At 39.0% G+C, this 12525-nt stretch overlaps 1 protein-coding gene across 3 annotated transcripts in view; it reads right to left on the bottom strand.

The window, feature by feature from the left end:
* Positions 1 to 12525, bottom strand: part of Rbpj (recombination signal binding protein for immunoglobulin kappa J region) — a 204098-nt gene that overhangs the window by 18559 nt on the left and 173014 nt on the right. For all 3 annotated transcript variants that reach the window (XM_059275876.1, XM_059275875.1, XM_059275877.1), the window contains exon 3: positions 5535 to 5630. In XM_059275876.1, the coding sequence (XP_059131859.1) occupies positions 5535 to 5630 (96 nt within the window). The remainder of the gene's footprint in view (positions 1 to 5534; positions 5631 to 12525) is intronic.

Raw genomic sequence — 12525 nt, 5'->3', positions numbered from 1 at the left:
AGCGCTTGCTAGGCTAGGCCCTGGGTTCGGTCCTCAGCTCTGGGAAAAATAAATAAATAAATACATTCATCAGAATTAAAACACCGATTCTTTTGTAAGATGCAAGTGAAATCACAGCTTTAATGTCCCCAAACTGTCATTCCTAAAAGTAAATTAACTAAAACCTTATCTCCACACAGCTCAGTAGTAACACAATAATCAGATGAAATATAAACATATACACAAATATGAAGATAAAGGAAATTAAAGGGAGTGAGAAATAAATGCCCAAATAGTTAACCGAAGAAAAATTAAGGTGCATTTCTGTGTTTGAAACTGACTTTTAACAGCTGCTATAAAATGAATCCTGCAAAACAATGTGGTCTTTCTTTTTTTTTCTCTTTTTTAGCATCTCTCAATTGACAAGCAATGCTATTTTTTCCCACTTGGTGGCGATATGTACACATTTAAGGTTTTATTCCTTTTAAAATTCAGTCACTCTTTTAGTGAATGATTTAACAAATTTATTCCCGCAAATCCTGAGAACACACAAGGGAAGAAAAAAAAAAACCTATAGGTTCAAAAAGGGCTTTTATTTAACTTAGTATGACAATTAAGCTTGGTTAGACAAAACCCAAACTTGTCACTGACATCATCTGACCATCTATCTATCAGGGAGCTCATGACGCATAGGTTACTCCAGTTAGCACAGTCCTTAGTGTGACTTTAGAATCACTGTCTAAGTGTCTAGTTAGTAACTGTCTCCAGAGCACCTCTCTAGTATAACTGGTTGCTCACCAGGAAACAACACTGAATATTAATATCATATTAATATCAAAAGGTAAAGTAACACAGCCTCTAGAGAAAATAATCTTACTCGAAAGTTTCATCTTTTAAGAACCATACTGACTTAATGAAAAAGTAAAACAGATGACTACCATCAATGGGTGGACTAAATATGAAGCACAAATGCTAATACAAAGAATAATTGAAGCTTTTTAAATGAAATTTCCTGGCCAGATTTTTTTTAGCATTAGTCACTAGAATTATTTTTTATGACAGAGACATGGCCAAAGTGTCTGTGGTCGTGTCCCCAGGTTACCTCATGCCTTATGCTTTAGTAACTCTTTAAAAGATCAGCAAGAAAGACAGACCTTCCTTCTTCTTTCCAGAGAGTGGAGACCAGACCATCATCACCTCTTTTAATCCACAAGAAAACCTCAGCAGAACTAGCTAGTCACAGGAGGGCCTTAGCACACCTTACACACACACACACATACACACACACCTTACGCACACCTTACACACACACACATACACATACACACCTTACGCACACCTTACACACACACACATACACATACACACCTTACGCACACCTTACACACACACACACACACACCAAGCAAGCCACTAGGGTTCTTCCTGTATGGCAAAGTAGCACGTTTACCTTGGAAACACTAACAATACACATGATTCAAAAGATATTGGAGGCCGGGCGGTGGTGGCACACACCTTTAATTCCAGCACTTGGGAGGCAGAGGCAGGCGGATCTCTGTGAGTTCGAGGCCAGCTTGGTCTACAGGGCGAGATCCAGGACAGGGACCAAAACTACACAGGGAAACCCTGTCTCAAAAAACTAAAAAACAAACAAATAAATAAATAAATAATAATAATAATTAAAAAATATATTGGAGAGTAGTTACTATAACATCAAGTTGTTTTTGCTTTTTTTCCATTAACATTTATTTGGGGGAGTCAAAAGCTAAGATTCTCAAGTGTTTAACTGGGGTTATGGACTGACTAAGCCATAGTCAAATAAAAGATGGTAAAAACAGGCTACTGCAATAAAAGACAATCATAAAATGTTCACAATAACTTGATAAGCCACTGCAGTCCTGTGGTGCTGTATTTCTTACAATGACTAACAAACGCTTTTATTACTTCACTAGGTCTCAGCTATCCATCATAAAATTAAATGCCACAATGTTTTTTTTTTTTTTTTTTTTTTTGGATAGGTCCTCTTGTACTAGCACCTAACAAATAATTTTCTAGAAAAGAATAAATGAAGAGATTAATTGGTAGGATGCTTTGTCAAAACTCCAGAGAGTGAAAAGCAGAACCAGCACTACCCATGTTTGAAGGCATATGATTAACAAGTTTGCCCCATGCTTCAGTGAAGTCTAGCCTGGTCTCATCTAATCAATGGGAAGGATGGGATGCTTTTCCCAGCATCTTTAATTCCTTGACCCTGACACCTTGCTGTTGCTAACCTAGTAAAACGTAAGTCTGCATCAACACTGAATCCAGGTGATAGCATACTCCTTCAGGATTTCACTTAATGAGGAAATAAAAATGAGACTTTCTATTTTTTTGAAACTACAAGAATAAAAGAAAAAACCCCAGAACTAGACAGAACTGTAGAATTCCAACTCTGGCACCGAGGCTAATTAGCTAACGGGAGCAAAGGCATGTTTAGTGTCCCCATCTTCACTCCCCTTAAAATGCTCTACCCTACTACTGCAGAGCACTTCTCTGGTTCAATATGGAACTGCTAAGCAAGCTCTCTGTTTCTGTCAAAAAAGCACTACTGGCCTTGCATAGCATTCTTCAGCACTGAGAAGCACTCCTGTTTTCCTTAGCAAACAACTGACGAGGTGAACTAAAGTTCCCAGAAAAAGGTCACACCCATGTCACCAAGGCTGACCGACTGATTAGAATGCAATGATTGTGGAGAGTTGAGATGGTGCAGATCCAGGGCCAAATTCTCCTGGGCTATCTTCAGTCTCCTCCACAGCCATTCACTGCCCATCAGTGCCTGACCTAAGAGCACTATGTGACTACCATGTAAAATCTATTAGAACATTATATCAGACCACTCACTTTCACCAATCCAACTGCTAAGAATGTCATCAGACAGCAGTTATAACTTTTGCTGTAACCCACCTAACCAGGAAAGGTTGCTTGATTTATGACTTTTTGTTCTGTAGCTATAAAACCTGACAAACCATATTCACACTAGAACATAGCATTTGAGGCAACCTAAATCTGTATTCCTGAGCCATGACCATTCATGCTTGGCTCTAGAATTAAGGTAAGAAGTGTTTTGTGTTAAACACTACACATATATACTAAATTTCATTATTTAAAAACCCAAACCTGGCCAGTTCCAGGCCAGCCTGGTCTACAGAGCGAGTTAGTTCCAGGACAGCCAAGGCTACACAGAGAAACCTTGCTTCAAACATAAATAAATGAATGAATGAATGAATAAATGTATGCATACATTCACTTTTATGTTTAGCTACAAATCAGTGATCAAGTTTCACATGTCACTTAAAACAAAACAGGACTGGGGCTGTAGCTCATTAGAGAGCCTGCTTAATAAGAGAAAGGCCTGGGACTCCACCCTACTACCACCACCACCACCCCAGCCTGCCAGACACCTGGGCAGAAAATTTAGAAATGCTGAATAATAATTGTAACAGTAAGATGTACGAATCCTAAGTTCTCAGTATTCATCCTCTTTGAGGATAATTATCAATTCAATAGCTTTCCTTTCCTTTGAGCTCAGAGATCAAGGAAGAGACTTCCTGATTATCTCCTATCCTGTAGAGCACTAAGGAAGGTCTTAGTGTCTTACACACACAAAGTAAGCCAATCGGGTTCTTCCTGTACTGTAAAGTAGCAGGTTTACCTTGGAAACATTAACAATACACATGATTCAAAAGACATTGGACAGTAGTTACCATAACATCAAATTGTTTTTGTTTTTTCTTGAGAGGGGAGTCAAAAGCTAAGATTCTTCAAGTGTTTAACTGGAGTTATAGACTGACTAAGCCATAGTCAAGTAATAGAAGGTAAACACACACTACTATATAAGGGAATCATTAAAATGTTCACAATAACTTGATAAGCCACTGCAGTCCATATTTAACTACATATTTCTATTTCCCCACTTTGTTCATATGCCATTTCCCTTGTTACACATTCTAAGATGTCTTTCATTCTTTTCAACCCTGTCTCCAAACATATATTTTTCATTCCTTCTGCTAGTTAGGTGCACTCCCTGGCCAATCCCAAAAACTTTTGATACCTCCCCCTCAAGCATGCTATCTTTACTCATAAATGCTTAACAAAAACATGCTGTTTGAAAGACAATGCCTTAAAATTCCTGGAATCAAATGCAAACAACAGAGATGAGGTTCTGAAACAACAATGACCTGGTCTAGCAGGCCAGGTTCTGCTCACTGCCATGCCCCACCCTGTAACTGTAGCCGAGAATGCTGAGCTGAAGATGTGACCAAGTGGTAGACCATGTGTGTTGTATGCATGAAACTCTGGGTTTGATCTCTAATACCAATTAAAAAAACAAAACAAAACAAAAACAAAACCCAAACAAGAAATCCATAATTAAGCCAAACACAGTGAGACATATGAGTTTTCATGAAAGACTACACAGAAATAACAGTCGCTAATTACCTTTACAGGTAATTTCTGTAGTAGCCACTTAGGTTTGAGTATGAAAGAGATTTCTTCCTCTTGTTCTTAGATGGACGTTGCAGTGTGGCCCAGGAATTCCTGGGCTCAAGTAACCCTCTTGGCTTAGCCTCCAGAGCAGGCGGGCCTACAGATGCACACTTCCTCAACTACCAGAGAGAGGGTTAAGGCGCTGGGGCTCTTTATAACGGCTCCAAAGCTCAACTTCAACTGACCTCAAGATACATTTACAGTTATAACCTTTTAGCCTTTACTTATGTATATTATTATCTCTGCAACTATGTGCCTGTCTGTCTGCCTACCTACCTATCATTGGGAACTGAACCCAGAGCCCTGTGCATGCTGGCACATTCTATCACTGAGCTGTATCCCCAGACCTTTTAAAAAAGATGTGAGTGTGCGTGTTTGTAAGCCACATGTGTATGGGTAGTCATGGAGGCCAGAAGGGGACAGTTCTCCTGGAGCTGGAGCTATAGCCAATGCAGACATGAGCACCTGAAACTAAACTCAGAGGTGCCCTGCAAGAGCAGCACACGCTCTTAACCACTGAGCCATCTGCTCAGCCCCATCCCTAGACTTTTCTGAATCAGACTCCATTACTCAGACAGGCCTCACATTTACTCTGACCTTGCCATCCTCCGGCCTCAACATCTCCAGTGGCAAGGAATACAGAAATGTGTCACAACTGCCTCTTCCTTTTTAAAATGATGATGGGGGGGGGGGGGGGCGCCTGCAGTTGTTTATCAAATCACACTTTATCCCCAATGGAAAACTGCTTTGCAAACGAGCTAATGTGTCACTGAGATTCTTGGAACACAGCCCTAAAGAAAAACAGACTTAAATTTTGTAAAATTAGGGATGTGGCCAGATGGTCTTCACTAAATTTTTCTGACTTAAACACGCCACAGTTCACTTTTGTCCCCTTTAAGAAATAAGTCTCCTTTTCATTCTACTATGCAAATAAGCCCAGTAATAAATACAGCCTCAGATATAAATATAAATCATATGCAAATTGTACGATAAGAATCTATTTGCTCAAAAATCCCCAATAATCTTACCGTTTTTCATTTCCGTAAGACTTCTGTGCAACTTTTGCATGAAGAATGAGTACTGTTTGATCCCCTCGTTCTTTTAAATAATTTCGCATAGCTTCTCTGAAATCAAATATAAATATTATTACTGTAGGGATGGTATTTTGACAAAATCACTGTATCTGTGATAAGAGGGACGCTTATGAACATTTTTTAAATAAGCAAACAACACAGAAACAAATACACGAGCTACCTTAAAGAATGCTGTGCAAAGGACAATAGAGACCCACTTTCGCTCCGCATTTTGGTTATTAAAATTAAGATTTATAGCTGGATGTGGTGGCACACACCTTTAGTACCAGCACTTGGGAGGCAGAGACAGGCAGATCTCTGTGAGTTCAAGGCCAGCCTGGTCTACAGAGTGAATTCTGGGACAGCCAAGGCTATTATTACACAGAAAAACCCTGTCTCGAAAGACCAAAATTAATTAATTAATTAATTAACATTTATAATGCTATAGCTTATTTGTCTACCCTTTCACTTCATAAGTCACAACAACAACAACAACAACAACAAAAATCAAATCATCCAAACTGCTACGCCTAAGCCCAAATTTACAGTCCCATGTAAGGATTTAGAAAGGCCTGTCACTTATACACAAACATATACAATTGCCCAAAGGATGCTGCTAAATATTGTAGCAAGAGTTTTTTTCTTCAGGTCCCGCCAAGCCCTGGCAGTCCTGTAGCCCACTTATAAAATAAACATACAGACGCTTATATTATTTAAATTGCTCGGCCATTAGCTCAGGCCTACCATTGTCTAGCTCTTACTCTTATATTCAGCCCATTTCTGTTAATCTATATGTCGCCACGTGTTCCATGGCTTTACCTGCTGCCTCTACATGATGCTCCCTGGATGGCAGGCTGGCGTCTCTTCCTCCCTGCCTTCCTGTTCTCTCAATTCTCCTCTCTGCTAGTCCCACCTATACTTCTTGCCTGGCTACTGGCCAATCAGTGTTTTATTTATCAATCAATCATCCACAGCAAGATATATTAAATTCATACAGGATAACTGAAATTGCTGAAAAATGTATTAAATTTTCAATATTACATCAAATTTAAACTGCAACATGCTTATTAAGCAAATGTTTTACAAAAACTTCAATGTGTATTTATTCACTCAATTATCCTGTCAAGCTAAGTGCCATGGGGAGGCGGGGGAAGACGACACACCACTCTATAGGTTTAAGCAGAATCTCAATTCTTGAGATGTTCTTACACATCACAAAATTAAGTCATTGGGCAGTGGTTACATATGCCTTTAAGCCCAGTATTCTGGGAGGCAAAGGCAGGCAGATATCTGAGTTAGAGGCCAGCCTGGTTGTGGTGGTTTGAAGGAAAATGGCCTGTAAAGGGAGTGGCACTATTAGGGGTGTGGCCTTATGATAGTGGCTGTGGCCTTGTTGGAAGAAGTGTGTTGTTGTGGAAATGGGCTTTGAGGTCTCCTATGCTAAAGATGCAGCCCAGTGTCGCAGAACGCTTCCTGTTGCTTGCAAGTCTCCATCTCCAGCACCATGTCTGCCTGCAGGCCATCATGTTGCACCACCATAATGGACTAAACTTCTGAAAATGTAAGCCCCCAATTAAATGTTTTCTTTATAACAGTTGCCATGAAAAGCCCTAACTAAGACACTAGTCTACAGAAGGAGTCCTCGGACAGCCAGGGCTACACAGAGAAACCCTGTCTCAAAAAATTAAGTCAGGATAATCAAATTTTTTTACTAAATTTTAATTATTCTACTTACATTGTAAATAAAGACAAACACACCACACAGATGAATATCGAAACGACAATAATAAGCTGTCAACTATCAAAAGTTATTAAATGTAGGGAAATACAGATTTGTGTCACTTGCACCCTAAACTGCCTGGCCAAACCCCTGAGCCTCAGTCAGCTTTTATTTTCCTATCTGAAAGGAGGAGCTAACACAATCCACCTAGCTCGGTGGCTAAAGGTTCAAATGAGGTAACCTAAATGACCCGCATTCTTACTGAGGACATCTTTTAGCTGCAATGGATGGCAAGTGATAGCACATTGTAGGCAATGTTAGCATTCATTGATTCTTTAGGAAGATGAGAGTTTCCATAGCTTATTAAAACACTGCAATTGTCCCTGTTACTAAGTGTGTGCATACAGGAAAAGCAGCACGTGAGGGTGCAGTAGTGTCCTTAGGTTCAGGAATCCACTAGGGGTCTTGGAATCATTCTTATGAATAAGGGCGGATTATTCTTCATTTAAAAACAAACTGAAGTGAGAGATGGATCTGGGAGGAGTTAAGGAGGAAAAAATGAGCAAAATACATTGTATGTATGCATGAAGATCTAAAGAATAAAAATATATTTAAATGAAAGAAATATCTGCTGAAGCTGAAGGCCAGCACTTTACTTGGTCTATATGAGATTTTTACCCTGAGCACTTAAAAAAAAGTTTGCTGATCTATTAAACAATAAAACAAACATTTTAAAAAGGAAGTCATAAAAGTAAAAAATGATATGTACCCTAAAATCAGAAAAGTATATCATACACTTGACAATAACTTTTTTCCCCCCACAACCTTTTCTGGTTTTTCTGTTTGTTTCCACACAACTCCCCGCCTAAAATTGGACTTGAAGAAAGGAAAGTTGAGTTTGTACTGCTCCAAGCTGGGCACCTCAAGCTCCATTTTGCACCCACAAAAATGAATGAAGCTCTTTCCTCTTGTCAGAAGCTGTCATTTCCATCTTTATACTATTGCACACAAGGCATTTCAAATTCAGCTTCACAATACGAACAGTGTACCATCTTCCTAAAAGAGGAACAAGGAAGGAAAGTCCTTTCTCTTCATACAAGCTACTCAGGTTTAACTTTCTTTTTATTTATTCTTTGTATCTTTCACATCATGCATCTCCATCCTATTCATTTCCCTGTCCCTTTGTATCTACTCTCTGCCTTTGGTTTCCCCCTCCCAAATAACATAAAAGAAGCAAAAAGAAAACGAGAGAAGGAAAAATCAATCTCGTCATGGAAGCTGTAGTTTGACACAGTGAGCCACACAGGAAACCCTTTTCTTCATACATATATGTTTTTCAAGACAGGGTTTCTCTGTGTAGCTTTACACCTTTCCTGGAAGTAACTCTGTAGCCCAGGCTGGCCTTGTACTCACAGAGATCCGCCTGCCTCTGCCTCCCAAGTACGGGTATTGAAGGCGTGCGCCACTACCTTCTGGCTATATCTTTGTTTTTTTTAAAATTCCTTGATTTATAACTTTCTTTGTTCTGTTAACATAAAAACTCCATGAAACTGCTTCCACATTGGAACGTTGTATTTGGAGACCTAAATGAATGTTCTGGGCCATGGTCACTAATATTTTGCTATTGATTAACCTTATCTTTTTTTTAATCCCTTCGAAGTGAGAGCTGTTTCATTCAACCATACACAGCATACCTATCAAGCTTATAATCACATTTATACAGGATTGTCTTACCTAATAGGAAAAACGAATGGATTAAAACATCCTACTAAGTAAAAATATAGACAAGAAAGAGCAGCATCTTACTATGCAAAAATAGAGAGGGGCCAATATGCTGTGGGATGGTCTGTATGTCAAATGTGTTGCTGATTGGTCAATAAATAAATCACTGATTGGCCAATGGCCAGGCAGGAAGTATAGGCGGGACTAACAGAGAGGAGAATTGAGAGAACAGGAAGCTGGGTGAGGGAGACACTGCCAGCCGCCACCATGACAAGCCGCATGTGAAGATGCCGGTAAGCCACGAGCCATGTGGCAAGGTATAGATTAATAGAAATGGATTAATTTAAGCTGTAAGAACAGTTAGCAAGAAGCCTGCCACGGCCATACAGTTTGTAAGCAATATAAGTCTCTGTGTTTACTTGGTCAGGTCCAAGCGGCTGTGGGTCTGGCAGGTGAGAGAGATTTGTCCTGAGGTGGGCCAGGCAGGAAAACTCTAGCTACACCAATAAATGGCTCAGCAAGTAGAAACTGCCTTGTAAGCCTGACAATCTTGAAAGAGATTAATCTACCCCTGAAAGCCGTCCTTTCATTTCCAGACATGTGCCACTGACACATCACACACACACACACACACACACACACACACACACACACACAAATTAAATAGAGAAAGAATAGCTGACTACTAGAAACTGTTCAAAACAGGTATTGACCTAGCTTGAGTCAACAAAAACGAAGGTTCATGTGTGAACAGAGCAGTGTCTCCGTAAGAGCAAGAGAAGACAGGCTCTCTGAAAAGCATTACTCCTAATACAAATGAAAGATATGCTGAGCGAGAGAACATAAAATCATTCTAACAATTCTATAAATTTTAAAGTAATGGTAAACCTTACAAAGGAAATCCTCTGCTACTAAAGAAATACTAGAAAGAGCATGAGTTAGCAGCTACTAGTCTGCAATTATGGGAGGAGAAAATTAACCAAACTACCTCTGAAAGAATGTGTAGCTTTCCATCCCTCGGACCCACCTGTGGAAGGTGGGAAGATTCTCCTTTCTCAAGCTGACTTCCCACTTCCATATGCACAGTGTAACACACACACACACACACACACACACACACGCACAATAAATGTAATTCTTTTTTTTTTTTTTCAAGACAGGGTTTCTCTGTGTAGCTTTGCGCCTTTCCTGGGACTCACTTGATAGTCCAGGCTGGCCTCGAACTCACAGAGATCCGCCTGGCTCTGCCTCCCGAGTGCTGGGATTAAAGGCGTGCGCCACCACCGCCCGGCAATAAATGTAATTCTTAAAAAAGCAAATTCAGTCATGCTGAATAGTGCATAGTCTTTACTCCATTTATTTGCGCTTTTAATTAAAATTTTAAATCATATAGAAAGAACCCCCACCCCAATGAGACTCTCCCACCAATACGGTTTACTTTGGGAAACAGGAGTAAGAAAGAACAGCCCAGGGTAGGCTTTCAAAGTTCCTTAAATGAGAAGACATGGCCCCCACATTACACCCTTTACAACCCAGTGGAGACAAATTCCTTACAATATTTTTGGCAAAATAAAACACTGTTTTCCTAAAGCAGAATTACTTCAAAGGAGAAACAGAAAAATACCATTTCCAAGTATTAGACAGTACTAAATTTTGTATAAAAATTAATAAGAAAATATCCCAATATTCAATAAAACTAATTTATCACAGAATTGATTACTGGTTTTCAATTTGCATTTGCCAATTACATGGCTTTGCTAAGTTTCTACTGGCAATGAAGACGTCTGCAATTGTTTTCTTTTTAAGAGAGAAAGTTTAGTGGAATTCTCCCCCAGTGGATATGCTAGTCTCCGAGGTTACTAAGATGTTTTATTGAGATCTAACTGACATACCTTGTGGTGGTTTCAGCATGAGTACGCTACACCACCACTATCTGCTAGTTTAAGATACTTAAGCATTTCTTCTGAAGTTATTAAACCTCTTCCAGAACAAGCTTAGATAATTTACTAGTTTAAGATACTTAAGCATTTCTTCTGAAGTTATTAAATCTCTTCCAGAACAAGCTTAGATAATTTGCTAGTTTAAGATACTTAAGCATTTCTTCCAAATGTTATGGTATCTGCAGGGTCTGTAGTAAATGTTATCTTTCTTGTTCTTGGACCAGTAAATTAGAATCCTTTTTCTATTCAATATTGCCTTTATGCTTGGAAGAACTTCTTTAAATGTTCTTCAGGTCTGTTTATGATGGATTCTTTGTTTTGAACGTTGTTTAAGGTCTCTATTTGAACCCTTTTGGATATTTTAAAGCTGTCTTACCTGTAGCAAAAATTCAGACGAAAAATCCGCTGTGATCTTTATCTTTGTTCTTTTGAAATCCATCCTGTCCCTCGTTTTTAATTTTTTTACCACTACTGTTAACCAATCTGACCATGATGTGCTTTAACATATTTTTACACTTAAGACTTAACTGAGTTTCTTGGATCTATTTCAACAAAATATTTTCAGGCATTATTTCTTCCCATAGTTTTGGTCATAATTTCCTCTGCCTCTCAGTGCTGGAATAAAAGGTATGCACCACCACCTCCCGGCCCTGTGTTCATCATTCTTAAATACAATTTTCTTTCCCTTCCTCCCTTTTTCTTTCTTTCCTTCCTTCTTTCTTGAGACAGAGTCTCACTATGAAGCCTTGGCAGGCATGGGACTCACCGTGTAAATCAGTTTAGCCTCGAACTCACAGAGATCTGGCTGCCTCTGCCTCCTGAGTACAGTATGGAATTAAAGTGTACACCACCATGTCCAGCCCACAATTGTTTTTATTTTATTATCTTTTTTTAATTTTGTTTTGTTTTGTTTTGTTTTCAAGACAGGGTTTCTCTGTGTAGCTTTGGAGCCGGTCCTGGTATTCACTGTGTAGACCAGGCTGGCCTCGAACTTAAGAGAGATCCACCTGCCTCTGCCTCCCAAGTGCTAGGATTAAAGGCATGCACCACCACTGCCTGGCTCCACACCTGTTTTTAATAAACATTTTAATAATAGTAATTATTTGGTAATAGCCTTAACAGTCATCAATGTGAACCAAGAAGGATGCAGATACAACAGAACACCATAGAGCTATTACAGAGAACTCTGAAGTCTAATGTCATATAATACATTGTGGGGTTTAAAGGATGTAGAATAATAATAAAGTGGGATCTCAGTTTAAGTTCAAAAGCAAACACACACACACACCCCTACCTCCTTAAAAGATTAGTTAGAAGAAAAAAAAAAAAAAAAACAGGCCAACGCTTAGAGCTGAAACTGTCAAGACCACTGGGTTTCCTTATTTTACAACCCAACAAAAATTTTATGAGTTTTTAAATTAATTCTTTGAAACATATGATTGAGAAATTAACGTACATAGTTAAAACACTATTTATATTGTCATGAAAGTGAGTGAATCTTAGATTTTCATAAAAATGAGAAAAGTAGTATTTTAACATTCATTTCAAAAAGCATCTATGAAAT

Source organism: Peromyscus eremicus, chromosome 10 (genome assembly GCF_949786415.1).
Source record: "Peromyscus eremicus chromosome 10, PerEre_H2_v1, whole genome shotgun sequence".
NCBI classification, from domain to species: Eukaryota; Metazoa; Chordata; class Mammalia; order Rodentia; family Cricetidae; genus Peromyscus; species Peromyscus eremicus.
Note: the sequence above shows the minus strand (reverse complement) of the source record. Positions and strands in the feature narration are given on the sequence as shown.